This window comes from Numenius arquata, chromosome Z (assembly GCF_964106895.1).
Source record: "Numenius arquata chromosome Z, bNumArq3.hap1.1, whole genome shotgun sequence".
In the NCBI taxonomy this organism is placed as follows: domain Eukaryota; kingdom Metazoa; phylum Chordata; class Aves; order Charadriiformes; family Scolopacidae; genus Numenius; species Numenius arquata.
Window position 1 is genome coordinate 30,002,495 of NC_133616.1, and position 19,635 is coordinate 30,022,129.

Here is a 19,635-nt window from a genome sequence, read left to right on the forward strand (position 1 = left end):
CTCCGCAGCAAATCTATGTTGCAGTACAGACCATTTTTTTCAGAAGGCCTGAAAACCAGGATTGGCATTCCAATAAGTTCAGCTGTAAAAGCTAGCATGAATTCCTTGCAACAAAAATACAAATAGAGTTCTCTAAAAACAATTGCTGCAGAGCATTTTTAGTGATATGGTTATAGTTATGTCCAAACTTTCACAAGTGAAACACTACTAATTTTTAAGGTAGGAAAAGTGGATTGTCTCACCTGTGCCATCCTGGCTTCCAAATTTGTTTTTCCCCGGCCTAGAATCCATTTTGTAACTCCAAATTATGTAAATCTCTATTTTCAGCATCCTGTGAGTAGCTGTAAAAAAAAATGTGCCCTTTGTTTCTCTAGTCAGAATATGCTTTGATATCTTTCTCTTGCATTTTATTGGGTCTTTATTTGTTAGATGCAGAAATAGAAGAAGCTGAAGAATCACCTGAAGTCAATCTCAGTGTTGAAAAGGAAATGGCAGGTGCCAATCTAGAAGATAAGGTATTGTAACTGATCTTCCTTCCTGTGTTGCACGTAGTACTCTGGATACTGGGAATGTAAATGCTGTCCAAATTTTTATGGGTTATCGAAAGACTGTTCTAAAACACAAAGCATGGGATAGGCACATTTCACCCAAATCCAGATAATTCAATTTAATAGAGGTCACTGAAATTAATAATGAATTTTAAAAGACAGTTGTAAACAATCCAAACACAGAACAATTTTCCTGCCGGGCTTACAGATTGGTGGGTTGTAATAACAGCCACAGTGTTTTCATACCACTTGTATGGGCCACTTGAGAGCCTGGTTCTCTGCTGTCATCATTCGATACATCCATCTCTATGGAGCTGACAATAGTATTCCCTCTACTCCCTCCTCCTATTCACAGGATGATGAAAGTCTCCTGCAATGACAGAGACCTCAGCTAATGCAAGGAAGACTTGTGCATTGGAAGAACTTCGTCCTGAGAACAAACACATAAAATAGGATGGATTGTCATACCAACATGCTTCAGAATTCTGAATTAAAGCAAAATGGAGCAATTAGAGAACAGAAGAGAAACTGCCCATTTTTCATAGTCCTATAACTCATGTGCAAATCTGGGGGAAAACCAGAATGAAAAGTCAGTTCTGGGCAAAATTAGGAATGGCAAATTTCATGTAGCAGCAGAGTGTTAGAGCTAGAATAGTGTGAATTACTGTGTGGAAATAAAGTGAACTGTAATTGTGGAGTCCTTAGGTGGAGAAGCTGGACCACAAAAGGAATAAAGAGGAGAGACAAGAATAAAGATATATGACTTGAAATGGAAAGCAAAGTTTACTAGTAAAGGAGATACTTAGCGTTAGCATACTGTGTTTGCATCCAGTCAGAAAGAGGGCTTGTGTGCCTGAAACCTTGGAATTCTTTGTCTAGCTATTTCTGGAAGACTTTTGCTAATACACTAATCTCCCTATAACCTTGCTTCACGTTCAGCTGTAGGTCATTGTACTTAGCAGACTCTGCTGTGTTAGAAGGGAGTAGGAAGAAGAGTGTGTGTGGAAAAAAGGGGGATGAAAGCAAAAGTCCAAGTGAGGGAGCACAGAAGCTAGGTGAGAGAAAACAAAATAACCAAATAGAGGATGGAGGGGCTCAGATCTAGCCCATTAAAAGTTCCGGTAGCTCCACAGGAAAACATTGCTTTTGAGGTTATAGAGAAGACGGAGCCAGGCTTTTCTCAGAGGTGCAGAGCAAAAGGATGAGCATCCTAGATTACAAGTTGCAGGAAGGGAAATTCTGACTGTATATAAGGAAAAAAAGTCACTGCAAGGGTGATCAAGCAGGAACAGATTGTCCAGAGCTGTTGTGGGGTCTCCCTCCTTGGAGGTTTCCCAGATTTGACTGGAAAAGGCCCTGAGCAACCTCATTTAACTTTGAAGCTAACCTTGCTTTGAGCTGCAGCTGGACAAGAGGGATCTGCAGCAAGCTCTTCCACAATCAGTTATTTTTCTGTTCTGGCCTTAAATTTGTGCAAGACTCATGACATATCTTACCATGTTAGAATTAGACTTACCAGGAGGTGGCAGACCGAGCAAACAAAACAGGCAAGGCAAGAGCTTCCAAAGGCGGAGGATGTTCTGCCTGCCTTTGGTGGCTGGGTGCGCAGTCCTGGGGCCGTGGGGGTGGCAGCACCGGGCTCAGGCCAGCTCACCTGGGATACCAAGAACCAGATGGTCGGAGCAATAGCCACCAGCTCGGGGGTTAGATGCTGACCAAGTATCAGAAGGAAGAGTGTTGCCTGTGCAACATGTGGGGTCTCAAGCAGGCAGATGTGAGAGCTGGTCCCCATCTCCTCTTCCCTACTCCTGCCTTGTAATTGCATCTCTGGGGGGCTGTCTGAGGCACTGTGCACACAGCCTGCCCTGGGATCTGACTGTGGTCATCTCCACTGCTGCTCATCGCCGAACCAAGGTGCTAGGGAAGAGTGGCAGGGAGGTGGCGGTGGCCCACAGCACAGGCTAAACAGCTGAATGTGTTGCTTTGGACCTAGCTGGACTTACAGGGCTTGTGCTGAAGCTGTAGCCGTGCAGATGCAGTGCTGCTGTCATCCTGGGTGGCTCAACTAAACCTATCTTGGGCTCATCCCCCAGTGCCCAAGTGAGGAGACCATGAGTGCTTGGGCTGGCCACTTGCTACCCCTTGTCCATGCCAAAGGCAGCTAAGCCTTCAATTCCCCTGTACACATCCTTATACCTCCTTTATTAAATTAGAAAGGCCTTCAAAAACTGAAAGAAACCCCGCTCTATCTTCTGCGTGAGGGCTCTCCTTTGTACACTTACCCTTCCTCACCCTGCCAACATCTCCTCCTCCTCTCTCTCCCTCCTGGCCCTGTTCTTCCTCCTTGCCTGCTGCTCATCTTGGCCACCCAACAAAGGGAAAGCGGAGCTCCCTTATGTCAGTCCTTATGCTGCACAGAGGCGTCCGTGCAAACTCCTCTGCTTCTCACAGCAGAGCTGAGTTCTGGGGCTCATGGCTGCAGTGAGAAGTGGGGGAGGACGTGGAGATGTGGAGCGAGAATGGAGGGAAATGCTGAAGGGAGGTAATGAGAGAGAGAGAGGAGTGGAGGAAATGCCACAGCTGGTGCTCCCTTTCCCCTAGCTGGTCTGCCTTGAGCTGTGTTTTGGGGCCTGGCCTCTTTCATCCTTATTTTCAGTTATCACAGCTAAATGGAGCAGCTGTTTTGCTCTTTGTGGTGGAAAATGAGACTCAGTAGAGAACTTAGGAGAATCAGAGAGAGAGAGCAAATATTCCCCAAACCCTCCCCTGCTCCTCTGAAGAAAAAAAAAAAAAAAGAGAAAAATCATACAGGAAGTCTTTTCAGCATAGTCTCAGAAGGGATTGTGTTTTATTTCTCCACTGTTTCACCTTATCTTTCTCAGAGGAGCTGTTCTTCATGCTGAAGGGATTATGGGTGGCTTCACCCCATAAATTTAGAAAGCTTCTTAGGAAAAGGGAGCAGGGTGAAAAGTGTGAAGTGGTTGAGCCTCACTGCAGTGGACAATGGTTGCTGGTGTGGCGTGCAGAGTACAGCGAGCACGCAGCCTTTGCTCAGCGCCTCACAGCACATCTAAGGCATTTGACATAACCCACTATCGTGCCTTCTGCTAGCTTCTTGCTACATTAATATCTCTATTTTTTGAAGAGTCTTGTGCTGTTTCATCCTACTATAAGTAGTCTAAACCCACTGCACTGTGTATACAGAAGTCTGGTTACTGTATTTCAAAACTGTCAAGTAAACAAAGAATGAATGGAAATGTCTTCCTCTGTGTAGCATTAGTCATGAGAGGATTAAAATTGTGGATGAAATATTTTTGTTTTTACAGTTGTGCTTAGAATCTCTAGTGATTTCCACGGAAACTCCAGTGTTGATGAATTATTAGTCTTCGTAGCTTATTGCTTCTGTCTTTTTTCACATACCCCACAAAAAGGTTTGACTCAGCACTGCATATATTAGTGATATGAATGTCTCCACTAGTTTAAAAAAAATTACCTAGGTGATACAATTCTGAAGTTAAAAACTACTTTTTAAAGCAACATGTGTTTATTTTAGGGAGGAAGTATGGGTTTCCCAGGATCTACAGGGACAGAGGTGAGTTTATTTAAACCCCAGACAGAATGTAGTAACTATTTAGTTAACAGTAGTCAAACCTTTGAAAATTCTTATCTTTTATTTTCTAGATTGTACAGGCAATCCAGAACTTAACCCGTCTCTTGTACAGCATACAGGTGACTACTCCACTATTAACTTCGTAGAGCATTTAGTTTTAATAATTTACTTCTTAAGGTTTGTTTTTCTCTTGCCCTACTTGTAGATATTACGTCAGTGGATACTCATCTCTGCCAACTGTTGCATAAGTTATCATATAATATATTTTTATTCTGTATCAGTGGTAGGTTTCTTTTAAGAACTGAATAATGCTTACTTGCTTGGAGTTCAATCTCCTCCCAAATCAGGATGTGTGTACAGTCCAAAAATCTAGGTGGAATGTAAAATGATGACTCTAACTGAACTGATATAATTTCATGTATTGATTTCTGAAATAGCCATTCAAAATACTGAAAAATTGTAGTTTTTTGCTTAGAATATTCTCCTAGCTACTAGTAAAGAGTACCTCTGCCCTTTAGGTAGCAAACTCAACTGATTTTAGATATTTCAATCTTAATTTTTGTGTATATTCTGTAGGGCCTTAGGCTGAACTTTTTACCTCTTTCATACTAAGTTTTAATGTTTTAACTTATTTTTTCTTACTTAGGTGCAGTTTTAGTTTTATTTTAGAGTATTTCACTTGAATAATTTTTAGACTCTCTTGACATTAGTATATTTCTTAATAATCTGGGAAACTTTGGACTTAGAAGTTAAATGCTAAAGCTTAGAAGTTAAATGCTAAAGCTTAGAAGTTAAATGCTAAAGCAAAATAAAAAGCTTGTGGTTCAGGAAAAATTTTTGAAAAATTGGAAAACAGATAGCTTAACACCAGAGTGGCAGTAAAGTAAGGCTTGAGATCATGCCTTAGTCATTCACACCGTGAATTGGCAATATAGGTGCAGAGAAACAAGCAGAGGAGCCTGTCCTTGCCCTGTTTACACATCGCTGGAACTGACCCAATACTGGAGGAAGAGCCAAGAAAAGTGGGAATTGCAGATTGCATAAAGTTAAAAACTCTTTCTGGGGTGGACAGCATGGGGTAATGGGACTGTGGGAATTCTCTGGGAATGTCTGCTGAAGTAGATTCCCATGTCAGCTCTTGAAGATAGGCTGTGCAGTAAGTGCCTCAGCAGATCTAGGGCTTTCTTGCTTTTCTTTCTTCTTAATCTCAGCTATTTATTTTTGTGTTATTGGAACATGTCACAATCTTTAAAGCAAACAATGTCACAGCATCCTTGTGAAGGACAGAATATAGCACTCTCAGTTGTAAAAAAAACCAAACCAACAACTATTGAAACATCAAAACCAAAATTACTGCCTTGCTGCAGATTTCTGCCGGCACAGATCTCTCAGTCAGCAGGTGCATGTAGCAGTATGGTCCTGATGACATGGCTATGTTGGCAGGTGACTGCAGGACTGATGTTAGTAGGACTGTGCTGTTGTAGGTTAGCAAGGAGAGCCTTAGGGTTCAAGTGGGCTGTACTGGAAACAGTTCGGTTTTATCTGTACAAGCCACATCTGTGTTAGGAATACATATGTTAAGTGTAGCATTCCCAGTGCCTTAATGCCCTCTTTAAACATGAAAAATTATTTTATCTTTTTTCCTATGTCTCTTAACACCCTCTTTCAGAACTGGACCCCAGCTGTAACTGAAGTGTATATGCCTAGCTGTAACGTAAACATATATAATACTAAGTGTAAACCAGAAGCCGTGTTAGAAGTGCTTGAAATGGTTGAGTGCTTTTAGAAACATCTCTTTTTAAAGGCGTGAACACAGAATTTTCTCTACTTGCATGCGGAATAACCTTCCAAAAAGCATTAAGTGCTGATACTATGGGAGGTTGAAGTATTTTTACATAATGCTTCTATGTGAAAGTACAGAAATTGATTAATGCTAATATTTAAACATTTGTGTCTGATTTTGTTGTGGTGTCTAGGCAGCAGTAGCTATCCAGGACAGCCACAAAGAGCTCCATGGGTTACTCCTGCAAGACAATGAGAAGACCTGTCGGGGCCATGGTTCTCGGTTAAACCTCCTTCTGGAACAAGAAAAATACCGAAATCTGGAAAAACAAAGGGTGGAGGTGGCCAACATACACAAACTGAAGCAGCAGTTTCAGCAAGAGCAGCAGCGGTGGCTGCGTGAGTGCGAGCAGCGGCAGCGGGAGCAGGAGGCAAGGGAGGGCCAGCTGGGGCAGCGGGAGAGGGAGTGCGGGTACCAGGAGGAACTGCTGGAGAAGAGCCGACAGGAACTGGCGCTGCAGCTGCAGGAATACCAGCAGAGCCTGGAGAGGCTCCAGGAGGGCCAGAAAATGGTGGAGAGAGAAAGAGACAGTGTGAGAATGCAGAAGCGGCTCCTCTGGCACTGGAAGCATGGTCAACAAAGTAGCGTGTTGTCATCCTCAGAGAGCTATGAGGTGTGTGTTTCCTTGCTGTAATTATATCCCGGACTGCAGACCTAGAGAGACTTCACTTGATGAATAGACTAGTACATCTGGTCCTGGTTGGTAACTTGGTTACTTGGTTGGTAACGTAATGAGGGAGCATGTGGGAAGCTGAGATTCAGGCATATCCAAGGGCTTTGTTTGAACCTCATGAAGTTTAACCCAGGGAAGTCCAAAGCACTCAAAGTCCTGCCCCTGGGAAGGAACAACCCCATGTATCAGTACATGCTGAGGCCCACTTAGCGGGAAAGCAGCTTTGCAGAAAAGGGCCTGTGGGTCCCGGTGGACACCAAGTTGAACATAAGCCAGCAGTGTGCTCTGGTCACAAAGAAGGCTTATGGTCTCCTGGGCTGCATTAGGCTAAGTATTGCTAGTAGATCAAGGGAGATGATTCTTCCCCTCTACTCTGTCTGCTCCTGCAGTACTGTGTCCAGTTCTGGCTCCCCAGTACAAGAGAGACATAGAGCTACAGCGTGGGGAGAGGGGTGTCTAGTGAAGGGCCACAAAGATGTTTGAGGGACTGGGGCATCTCTCCTATAAGGAAACACTTAAACTGTGCACCCTGGAAAAGAAAAGGCTCGTTAATGTATATAAATACGTAAACGGAGAGTGTAAAGAGGATAGAGCCAGGCTCTTTTCAGTGGTGCCCACCGACAGGACAAGAGGCACAAACAGAAACACAAGAGGTTCCCTCTGAACATCAGGAAACACTTTTTTACTCTGAGGGTGACCAAGTGCTGGCAGAGGTTACCCTGAGAAGATGTAGAGTCTCCATCCTTGGAGATATTCAAAAGTTGTCTGGATATGGTCCTAAGCAGCTTGCTCTGGGTGGCCCTGTTTGAGCAGAGGGGCTGGACCAGATGACCTCCAAAAGTGCCTTCCAATCTCAACCAGTCTGTGATTTTAGCTGGATGTCCTACAGAAGCCAAACTCAGACCAATGGGTATTAAATTGAGGCAATGGAAATTGTGAGAATCTGTGTTTTATTCTGCTTTGCTGCTGTGTTTGCAAGATACGTTGTGTCTCCTGCCTCTCGTAGGAAAGCTAAATTACTGTGATGCTTGAGGCATACAAAGCTTTTAGTGAAGTCTTTGGCTGCTGTCCTTGTTCCTGGACAACAGCACTGTCTTCAGCGAGGAACAGTAGCTGCTCCAGGAGTGGAAAACACCAGGCTCCCATGAACCCCACGTGTCAGGCCCTACTGTCCTGCTTCTCTGAAACAAGGAGCCCCATAGGGAAGAGACTCCATCCCTGACATTCCTTGGAAATGGTCATTATTAGGGGATGCAATTTAAAGCAGCTCTGAAGCTGCTTAAGTATTTAATACTGAAAATTATGAACTTTTTATTGACCGTGAAGGGTAGAGGCTGACTCTGAACTCAACTGTCTGGGTGCTCACCTGCCAGGTGGGACCTGGCCTCTAGTCCCTGTCTTGGTGGGTCCAATCTTGATTTCCATTACTGTTCTCTAACGCACCTGAAAATCAAAACATTTTGCCTGGCTTTTGTGTATATTGAAAGCTCACTGACCCAAACAGCTTTTTTTTCCCCCGGGTTTTCATTTTCACAAGAAAATCTGTAGAGCCTTTCTTCAGGCCATCACCTCCCTAGTTTTTCAGCTGGCAAGTGACCCATAACAGGCAGTGACCATTCGGCATCTGAGCCTATGCCTGCATGAGAGGGTGAAGGATTGGCCTCTGACCTCCCCCTTTTCATCTGGCTTTTGTGAACACCGTGTGAACATGACTTATCCATATATACTTGCCTAGCCTAAACAATGAAGGGACTTATTGCTAATATAGCTTGTGGTACAGTTTTGACTTGTTTGGCAGTGCTTAAGAAGTGGACGATAAAACTGAAACTGAACTTGCCCATCAGCTTTAATGGATGGGACTTCTGAAATCTTTTGAGGAGAGGAAGTTGAAGGATGACAACAGCCTGATGCAGGGATGGCCAGGATCGCACAGAGTGGCAAAATAGTGAAATGCTGAGTGTCAAAGAGCAGTGGTTCTTAATCTAATATTTAATGTGTAAGACTACTTTTATTTTTATTTCAAGTGAACTGCATGGGTTTGGATGCATGCCAGGCCTTGGGATTGTCTTTGTCTCACGTTTTCCACTACTATAGTCCGTGCAGCAGAGCAAGCTGAGTGGTTGCCAGTCAGCCAGTATTCTCAGCCCAGTGTTTTTGCCATTACAGTGAACCTAGCTAGTTTTGGATGGCCAGACATTGCAGTAACTCACACTGCTACTCCTGCTTTTTTGCGAGCCTGGCCTTGATAAACACCTGCAGGCAGGGAGTCTTTGCAGGAGTTGCATTTTCAGCCCTTGAGAGCCACGGCCACTTGCTGAATGCTGTTTGCCATCCCCAGTTTGACTGCTGCAGTCCTGTTCTCTATGACTACCTGTCTACGTGAGGTACAATGTTATTTTTGGATTGCAGTGTTCACAGATTTACATACGTGAAGTGGTAACTCATTGAGCCATGGGGCAAAATATTAACCCTCCAGAAGGAGTCAGCAGAGCTCAGTGCATCCCAGGTAGCGGCCCTTTGTAATTTGCATTTCACAATTATTACTGAGTTTTCCTGCGTTTTGAGAGGAGCTAAGGCAAAAGGTACTAGGTTATTGCTGTTTATTCCTGAACGCAGATCCAATTTAACACATTTTGAGGTTAACTTCTGGGAAATTAGGTGACTATTTACTATGAATCCCCATTCTGTCTGGCAGTTAATTTTATGTATCCTGGTGTAAGGATTCTTCAGGATGATGCTCATAGTCATATGGTTTAGTTTTAGGTACTCCTGCAAGGATTCTTATGGGTCCCTTCCAACTTGAGATATTCTGTGTTATATGATTCTAGTGCTGGACAAAGGTGAAAATGCTGTTCTCTGTTTTTTCTTTCCCCTTCTGCAGATAATGGGACATAGTCAATTGGACAGCTTACGTGGTGAAAATGCACTCTACTTAAATGAAGCTGTAGTGTGTGTGTCTTTAAGCAGTCTCAACAGATCAGATTCTTCTCTTGTTTATAAGGATGGTGTGTATGGGCTGAACATCTCAAATTCTGATATAGTAAGGACTAGTGAAAATCAGGTGGACCTCAAAACGGACAATTCTTGTCAGCCAATGTTAACCAGTGCACTGAGGAAATCCACTGGTCCTTACCAGCAGATGTCTTTTTCCTGCAAAAGCAACAAGGATGCCTTTAATGATGGTAATTAACCCTTTATTTAATTAACAAGTAGTATGGGCAGTTTGCTACCTCTCAGAATGAATAGTCCTAGGTACAGAGACGGCTTGGTAGCAGTGGAAGCAATAGATTTTGCTAAGACAATTGCGTGTTGCTTTGCAAGCTTGTTGAGGGTAGGTGAGAAAATGAGCAGAACAGAAATACAGAAAACTTTGGGGGAAAAAAAACCCTGTTTGTGTCTGCATAACAGTACTCAGAATGCTGTTCTCTCCAAATTCTTAATCATTTCCCAATTCTTTTTGGCTTGGTTTTGTTGTTTTGGTTTGGTTTGGGTTTTTTTGGTGAGCTGAAGTCACTTTTGCTGTTTCAAGTGCATTTTATTGGCTGTTTTAGAACATACATGCATTAGTGGATGACTTCTAGTTAGAATAGCTTTTGCTTTATCATCTTGAAATCATAATCAGGGGTCAAACACTCTCTTCTTCATTCATTGAGAATGAAATGAAAATATCTTGAAAGACTGTGGTGTGGAAAGAAAATTACATTGCTTCTAAGGGATAATATCATCTTTGACAATAAGTTTCCATGTTAGTAAGAATAGCTGTTACTGCATTAACTTTCTTTATTCTTGTATTTTGCCAGAACAATATGTAGATTGCATGGCAGTTATTGACAGTGGCTACCAAAATGAGTGGAAGAGGCCGCCTGTCTGAGCACTGCATTGCACTAAAAATTCCATGCGAGACTTAAAAACACACTAATGAGAAACTCTAAACTATCCAGGTTTCATTTCTCATGTTGCACAGTGCTAGTTTTGATCTGACTTGGTGTCTTCATTCTTCCATTATTGTGAGAGTTGTAGAGCAGCATGTGAAAACACAACAGCTAAAAGTCTTAGGGGACAATGGTGTGCTTTTAGTGTAATAGATAAGTAATCTAGTGGGGTTTTCCTGCACAGTTGTGAAATTCAGGTGAGACACGAGAAGTTGACATTGCAGCAGTGCCTGACCTCCCATTTTCCTGCAGCTGGCCATGCAGGATGACTTTTGTCCTCACACCAGCTGCACGCAGGTCACTTCACAGCAAAGACCAGTGGGCAGCAGGATCAGAAGTTGAAAATGTAAACCAGAACAATGGTATTTTAATTGTCTTAGGTCAAATCTTGAAGTTGTTCAAATAAAAAAGTCCTTGATGTAGATTAAGGAACTTGCTCCTTAGTACTCCTTGTAATGTATTAAGCGGGCATCCACTACAGCCTTGCTAGTCGTTGGTACATGGATTGCCAAAATAGCATTTTATAATGAAAGGTAGGGCAGGCTAGTCTCATCACCACAATCAGCAAACCAAGCTGATTAGTAAAAGAGATTAGTATTTCTAAAAATGCCTAAATAATTAGCCTGGTGAAACTTGTTCTAGTTTGACTGAAGTTGCCATTTTAGTAATAGGTTAGCTAAGCTAGTGCAAATTTGAAAAGCAACACATATGTGGGTTTAAACCTCTCAAAAGTGGATTAGCTTGCACTGGCAAACATTCAGATGCAAGCTAACCAGGATACTTTCTATTGAGCCCACATGAGAGCGTCTGGTTTCATTAAACTGGCTTGTACCAGTTTAATTGCACTGATTCTAAGATAAGCTGGTGGAGCTTCTGTATGTAAAGATGCCCTTCACCTACAATGGCCCAGCTTCGTGTTCAGCTGCTATAACTGCAGCTTGTACAGACATCCTTATTTTGCCCTGTGCAAAATCCAGTGCAGTCCCAGCAGCTTGGGCACCAGCACTGGCTACCAAGCCTGCCCGAGAGCCTAGTGTAAGTCACTCTGGCTAAGTCATGTCTGTAAAACCTGCAGTTACTGCCTTGATTGAGTCACAAGGTGCCTTTGGCAAAGCACTGCAGCAAATCCTTGCAGCATCCTGATGGTGCAGATGGTGCTGCGAAGCCCCCCAGTGCGTGGCTAGAGCAGGCAGGGCTGTGAGCCTCCCCCCAAGAGAGATGTGCCATCGCATTACACAGTCGCATTTGTGATTCAAGAGTGACAAGTATTTTGTGCTCTGATCGTGCAGCGCATGAGTCTGCACCATTCAGACTTAACTTCTGTCATGCATCAGGAGCCACCGTACGGGGAGTGGGGAATAAGAAGAATGCTAAACTTCCCCCTGAAAGACAGATGGCATCCGAAGCCCCAGCAAATGGCTCTGCACATGGAAATGAAGTAAATCACTTGTTCCTAAGCAATGTGAATCAAGCTGAGCAGTACGAAAGTTTCATATAATGAAGGTGATTTCCTTTTTGCTTTTTTTTTTGGCTGTGCTTTTTCCCCAGAGAGTTTACCAAAGTTTAAGAAGATCTCATGACCTTGTGCCTCCATTTCCTGACACCTCTGCAGGATATAGTCAGTTCCGATCACTGTGAAGGAAAACCAACAGAGATGCAATGAGAGAAAGGCTAGAAATAATTTGAAAATTACCTGAAACTTCTAATATTTTCATGTGGATGAATGTTTCATGACATTTTCCTGCATTTTTCAATCAGCTCTATGTATGAAGTCTTATAATTATCTTTCAAAAAACATTCTAAATAATACTTCAAAATAGAACACAGAAACAAATACTGAGTATGGTTTACTGGAAATAGCCACATACCAGATACATACACAGCCAGATCTTGGATATAGTAAGTTTTGTGTGTACACAAAAGGAATTTCTTGGGTTTGATTAATTTTCCTAGAATTATTAGGCATCCTGTAAGAAGTCTCCTCCGTCAAAAAAAACCTTAAATTATTTAATGAGAAGCACCACCTGAACGTGTTGTCAAGGAGTTAATCATGCCACATTCTACTGTATGCTAAGTACTGTGCAATTTAGCTTCATAACTATATTCAAATGGAAAAGGCTAAATCCTCCAAGCGCATAATTTTCCATTCATATTTTCTAAAGTAAGACATATGTCTCTTCACATAGCTAGCATTATGATTATATATCATTGTTTTATGTGTATGGGAGGGAACTTCACTAAAGACCTTGGGGCAAGTTCCCACAAAGCTGAAACTGGCACAAGTACACTCACTAGAAAAGGTGTGTCAGTCAACAGGAGGAAAATATGATTGAAAGAAAAATGTGTTAATGCGTTACACTAATGGTTATGAAATTATCTGCATGAAAGAAGACAAGTACTTTGGCTAATTAGGAATCAGGGGAAGTATAGGTTTTGTGTCAGACTAGACTGAGAATTGAATAAATTACTCTTGCATTTAATTGACATGTCAGGTTAACTAGCCAAAGTGATGCCTAAGGATTTACCTATGGATTCACCTCTTTGATTTCAGGAATCAGTGCAATTTTAATTCTTTTAAGCTTTGAAGTGAACAGCATTGTTCACTGGTACTGCCTTTCAGTTTTTTTAGTCAGATGTTGTAGCTACAGGAATAGAGTTGAAAAGTGATAGATCTGGAAAACTTTGCTGAAACTTGATTATGGGAAGCTTTTTTCCCCAAGACATTTGCAGTGTTAGCATGAAGATCTTTAAGCATGATCTAGTGGAAAATGTAGTTTAAATCTTTATGGGGAACATAGAAAAGCCTGTGATCTCTATAAATGTCCAAACGCAAAAATAGGGAGCAAAAGTAGGGCTCTATTTGACTAATATGATTTTAATCTTTTTTCAAGGACAGAAATGTGTACATATATGCATATAAGCAAATGAGATAGATTTTGGCAAAACAACCCATTTATAGTGGTTTTCATCAAAGAAAGTGGTTTCTAGGGATGTAAAATACTTAATCTGCAATAGAAAAAACAAAACCCCCATATTCTGTAACTTCATTTTTCCCTTATTCTTTATAAGAAATTACCTTCCTATTCCTTAAGGCAGATTGTGCTTGCTCTATTGAATCTGTTCTTAAAACTGTACAATAGATTCGTCTTAGTTTCCTGTTGGTAATTGAGATGAGGTTTAGAACAACACGTTATTTTTTGGCTACCTTAACATCAGTTATGGCCTAATGACATTGTATAGAAGTACCTGAATATGTTTGCATCAGGGAAGTGAGGACAGGGCTGTATAGGCCTGGCTCTTTTCTTATATTTGTGTTAAGATGAATTTGTTGAGTCAGAAGAGGTATACGATGTAGAGCTGATGCAAGTGTGATCAAAAACCAGGTGAAGTGTGCTTTGCACTACAGTGTTAAAAGATCATCTGAAGACGTACAAGCTGTTTCCCCTTGGTTCCAAGTCAGCATAGGATTTTGGCAAGTGGTGAATCTCAGTAATCAGGGCCTTATTCAAATAAGCATAGCTCCTGCTGCCAGTGCTGGAGGTGGTTAATGGGATCCCATATTGAGGACTTTGTTGAATAAAATCGCTTTCATCACTTGCAACCTGTTAAATAATGACTAGCTCCCACAAGAAAATTCATCACAGTTTTGCTTATGTGACCACTGGAAGTTAATTTCTGCACTGTTGCTGCTGTATGAACTCCTGAGTACATCTGACCTGCTTGTCTTCTGAGCTGGGACATAATTGTGCCCCGTACAGCACACACTTTACATGTCTCCCATGTAAACAGCATCCTTCATAGCCAACAGCAGGCCAACCCCTTACTAGCTATGGAATGGCATGTGAAGATGCTTTTTTGCCTGTTTTGAGTTTTTCTGGTGTGTTTCACAATATTTTAAATAGTGCCATTCTTTCACTGTTTGTCCTGTACAGTGAGCATATTCTTTCTGTTGTTCCTCCACTTGAGAAGAGGGAAGGAGAGAGGATGACACAGCCCTGGACCTCCTGGTTTGTCAGCACATCTCTTGAGCAGATGTGACATTTTGAGCAACTTTAAACTTTTTGTCTTTTTTAATTGAGTAGATGCCAAATTAGGAACATGCAATTAATTCCAAATTGCCCTTTCTATGTTCAACATATACCTTCTACTCTTAGCATGGATGGATGCATAGGTGAGCACACATGCATTCAGTGCTCAATGTTAAGTTGTAATGAGAATAAAATGAAATGGTAAGATACAAGAATATGAAGTTGAGCACCTGCATCTCCTAAGTTCAGAATCGCATTGATTTATCAAAACAATTAAGATCTTACTTTTAGCTCTGCAACAGATAACAGCAAATTTGCCTCCTCTCCATACCACAGAACACTGAGTTTCGTGCTCTGCCATAAGACATCAGTGTCTGTGGGATACTTGGTGGAAATGAATCACAGGGGAAGCATTTTTTTTCCTCTTGGGAATAACACTGCCATTTGTTTAAAGCAGATGGCAAAAGGGATTAAATCACATGGCAGTGTGATACCAAAGTGAAAAATATGTCATTATATGTCATCTGCAATTAGTATATTTCAAGTAACACTTGCTTTTCAGCTCTGCGGCACTAGGGTTTTGTAGTTCTGTTACTGATTTTCTCATCTCAAAATACTTTTTTGCATTTCTGAACATGACCACAGTAGATGCAGCAGTATTACACTACATAACCTTCTAATTAAGGCAGTTAATGATGTTCTAGTTTTATTTTGTATGCTGATGTAAGTACAGAATTTCCTGTTTAATGCCTGTCTGATTTGATTCTTGCTAGTATCTTATCATTTAGAGCTCATTCATTAGGAGAGAAGTTTAAGATAGTGCACATCTTTAAGATGATGAATGAAGTGAAGAGAATGTCCATCCCTGTCTTTTGAGGTATCACTGGTGTTGGTGTAAATCTGCACACCATACTCAGGATTTCATTGCCTGCAGCCTTCTTATACAACAACAGGATGATGGCCAAATCTTTCTCATTTTCCTCATATTTATGGTTCCAGCAACCTCAGTGCAGTGGGTTTTGAAGTCAGTGGAATTACTGGCATCAATGAAAGCAGAATGGGTTGGACTGTATCTCTTACATGCAGCTTTATTCTTTAGTTAGGTAATTTATTCCAATAGATACGGGCTTCAGGAAAGGAGAAGGCAGGGAAGGAGCACATTCTGAAGCAGAAGACCCTGGGCAGGGGGTCTTTTGCCAGACAGCTGGTTTGTAGTGAAGCAGCTCCAGCTCAGGGTTGTGCAGAGCTGTGACTTTGGCAGCAAGTCTGCAGGGAAAGAGATGATCTCTTGGGAAAAACAGTCACAAAGCAAGAGTCCTGCTAATTGCTGTTGGATGTCAGGAAGATACCTTGGGAGGTCCGTGTTTAACTCAGGTAATGTGATCTGTGGGTGGAGACTTGGTTGTGTGCCCTGCTTTAGTACATTAAAAATGTTTTGTGTACGTTTTGTAATGGAATTAGAGCCTGAAATAGATGCACAAGTATGAATAAATAATGCATCCTAATGGCTGGGAGAAGCTGTTTATGGATGATCAAATTTTGCAAGATACTGAGTATGCAAACACACCCTGTAAAATCATGTCGCTGAATCACCAAGTGTATCTGTCTGGCTTATTTTGAAAAGTACAATCTCATTTTAATTATTTAGTATAATACTTTACATATTCCAGGAGATGGCCTGTAGCGTGTTGTGTAAAAGCAGTGAAGCCTTAGTAATATGAAACCTCCTCAGCAGCATCTGCTGTTAAATATTTATTGAGACGCTGTGGAAGATTGTCTGTCTGTCTATTACTGGCATTCATCACGGGAGCACCCGATTGTTTTCCACATAAATTATATTGGCTGTAGCCAAGCTGCTAGAGGAGACTTCATGGGGTATCTTGTTTTGCTCTCCCCCCCGCCTCAGATGCTATAGAAAACTTTCCTTTGCGAGTAAATTTTTGGTGGGGCAGTAGAGGGGAGGAGCCTTGGTGCTGGTATGGAAGTTGTTTTTAGTTTAATCAAATAGGAAGACTTCCAACAGTCACCTGTCAAGATTTTCTTGAGTGTCCCTTGGAAGTTTGATCTAGGACTGGAACATAAATAATACAAAAATAAATGTGAAGTGGCTGTATTTGTTTAGGGTCTGCCATAGAAAAATCAAAGAAACCTGTGTGCCTTTAAAATTCATTGAATATATTCTATGTTAAAGAGTACATGACAGACAGGGAAACTAGTATATTTGGCAAGCATGAAAAGAGATATATTTTGTTTTTCCTTTTTTTAATTGAGGTTGAGAATTTCAGGATAGTTTTTACTGACAGCAAGAACTGCAGAGAAGTTGTGTCCTATGCAGGGCAACTTGCCATTGCAGCACAGTGGTGGTGGGCAAGGGATGAAGGTCTAAGAGGCTTCTGCTTTAAATACAGGCAGTTTTGAACTGAGGTTGAAAATGAATGCAGGAGGGTGTTTTAAAACGTAGCGTCACTTTTTATCTGCTGTGGGGAAGTGCGTTGCTTTCTAGAGTGGTGGGATGGGATTGGTGCAGAGCTGTAGTGCGTGAAGCGAGGGGGTGGGAAGGCACTGGAGGCCGGTGGACCAAAGCAGAGCCGGGGTCTACAAAGATGCAGCTGTGGGACTAAGGACGAAGACAACTTGTTGTGAAGGCAGGGTAGAAGGACGTGGTGGTGAATTCGACCTTAAGGGTAAGGCTAGTATTGCTGTAGCGGAGAGAAGTGGGAGCAGAAGAAAAGAAAGTGGATCCAAGTACATTCTGTGCACTCAAGGCTGAAGGAATGAAGGCACATGCTTATTTGATAATTGTGCTTTTTTCTGGCTTTGATGTACCATTTTCCCTTTAGCTTTTATGCAAACTGTTTTCACAGCAGTTACATGTTCACAGAGCATTTAGCAAACAATTAAAAAGGGCACCCATTTCAAAATACTTGATCACACCCTGAAACTTCCTATGCTTACAATGCAAAGCTTGGGGAATGTGCATCTTTTCAGTTTTTGCTGTGTTTTTCAATGACTGCAAGGAGAAAACATCACTGCATATACTTCCTGCCAGCCTGACTAAAAATGGATAAAAACGGCTGTGCTAATACTCAAACTGTAGTCAAGAAATAGTGACTCTATTTCCCTGTGTTTTGAGCTTGGGAAGAACAAGTACCTTTAGGAGTATCAGATAAGAGGCTTCTGTCAGATGCTCACTCTTATAGTAAGGCCCATATTTTTTCCTGCATTAATCACCAAGCAGCAGCTTCTATTAAAGGGTAAGATCAGCACGTAATTGATTTGAAACAGGTGCTTTGCCTTATTTTTTGCTTCTGCAGCAATTCTATATATTGGCTTAGTATTCCTCTGCCACTTTGAGTTTTGATCTCATCAGCTTTTATGAGTAAGAAGCGATGGATCTGGTCTGTTCTTGGGAAACTACCATATAAACCCAAGGTGCTTAGGGTGAGACTTGAGAGTGTTTTATAAATGACCTCCCTCTTTTGGCTTTTGTAACAGAGCAGCCCTTCTGCTACTCAAGGAAGTGTTTGCCAAAGTCCAGAGCACGCTCCTTTCTGTTGTACCTTAAAGACTGGCCAAAAGCTTGGGACTGAACTGATTGTTTGCCAAAGTCTTTGATTTAAAGTTTATTTCAAAGCAAAATTGTAGTTAAAAAAAAAAAAAAAAACAAAACCCAAACCCATCCATAAAATATGAAGCAAAGTTAATCAGCACAATAATGTCTGTCTGTGGTAAGAGAGAGCTCAGAAGAATAGTTTTGATGTGTAAATGTCCCCTTTTGTTTCAAAGGGAGTGAATTCATCTGCCAGAGAGTGTTTTTTCAGGGTTACTGCTAACTGTTTCTCTCTTCAGAAGGGAAGAAGAGGGAGCTTCACTGCGGTGTTTTACCTGCGGGCTGCAAACTGGGACTGCGGGCAGAGGGAGGCGTGGGGATGTGCTGGCTGGCGGCAGAAAGTGGGGCTGGTTTCATCTCCTGCCCAGTCTCTGGAAACGCTGCTTGGGTCCGTAACTTTCTGGGATTTCCGTTTCTTCAGCAAACGTCCAAGCAGGAGTGCCCGCAGTTTGTTTTGTTGTCAGTGACAGACAGACAGACAGACGAGTCACCCCTGCCCCTGGAGAGGTGGAGCGATGGGCCCACGCAGGCAGCTGGTCACGTTCTTTGTGATCCTTTGTAGGAAGGGTGTTCTTGGGGGTTTTATGGTTATTTTCTCCTGATCATTTGAGTGCAGCTGTGTTTAATGAGCTGGAAAAGAAGTAGGTCAATAAAACATGTGTTTGTTGTTAGGAGAATACCTGTTGGACCATGTGTGTGTCTGCAATTGACCAACTAAAGCTTCAAAGCTTAGCACAAAGACTATTTAATAGGGAATTCATACCTAAATAAATTAATATTAAGTAGAAGCAGACGGCTGGCAGGCAGTATGCCCTGCCTAGGTGAGACTGTGGGTATTTAATGCACAGACAAGTCATGATTTCAAATCAGACCTATTTTTAAGTCTCTCTTACTGATATGCATTAAAAAGCAGCATGCCAAAAATAGTTTAGAAGCCATGTGTTTTAAAGCCAACACAACTGATAATGTAGCCATTTTAGTAGGTTAAAATTTTAAATTATTTCAACCTTGGGGCATGCTATGAACTTGATTTTAAAGTGGTATCACTGGCAGTGTCTGAGCTTGAGGTGGTATAAATCTTTTATTTGATAACACCAATGTTAGAAATAGTGTGTTTACTGGGGTTTAATAAAAAAAAAAAAAAAAAAAAAGACTGCTGCGTCATCACATCTCTCCAAAACCTGGAGCTTTAAGACAAGTATCAAATAAATGAGTTGGAACCATTATGGAGCTTTAAAATGAAGCAGTTTCCGTGGAATAAAAGCAAATTTTTTCTTAGCCAAGAATTTGGTCCGAATTCTCTAGACCAAACTTCTCTAAAGAATTATGAGGCAAAACCTGAAAACTCAATTGCATTATTTTATTTATTTATTTATTTCAATTGCATATTT

At 41.6% G+C, this 19,635-nt stretch overlaps 1 protein-coding gene across 1 annotated transcript in view; it reads left to right on the plus strand.

Annotated features, from left to right (window-relative positions):
• ARHGEF28 (Rho guanine nucleotide exchange factor 28) overlaps window positions 1-19,635 on the plus strand; it is a 60,814-nt gene that overhangs the window by 34,305 nt on the left and 6,874 nt on the right. The window contains exons 23-27 of the mRNA XM_074166939.1: window positions 436-515; window positions 4,102-4,140; window positions 4,230-4,277; window positions 6,135-6,614; window positions 9,556-9,856. Of these exons, the coding sequence (XP_074023040.1) occupies window positions 436-515; window positions 4,102-4,140; window positions 4,230-4,277; window positions 6,135-6,614; window positions 9,556-9,856 (948 nt within the window). The remainder of the gene's footprint in view (window positions 1-435; window positions 516-4,101; window positions 4,141-4,229; window positions 4,278-6,134; window positions 6,615-9,555; window positions 9,857-19,635) is intronic.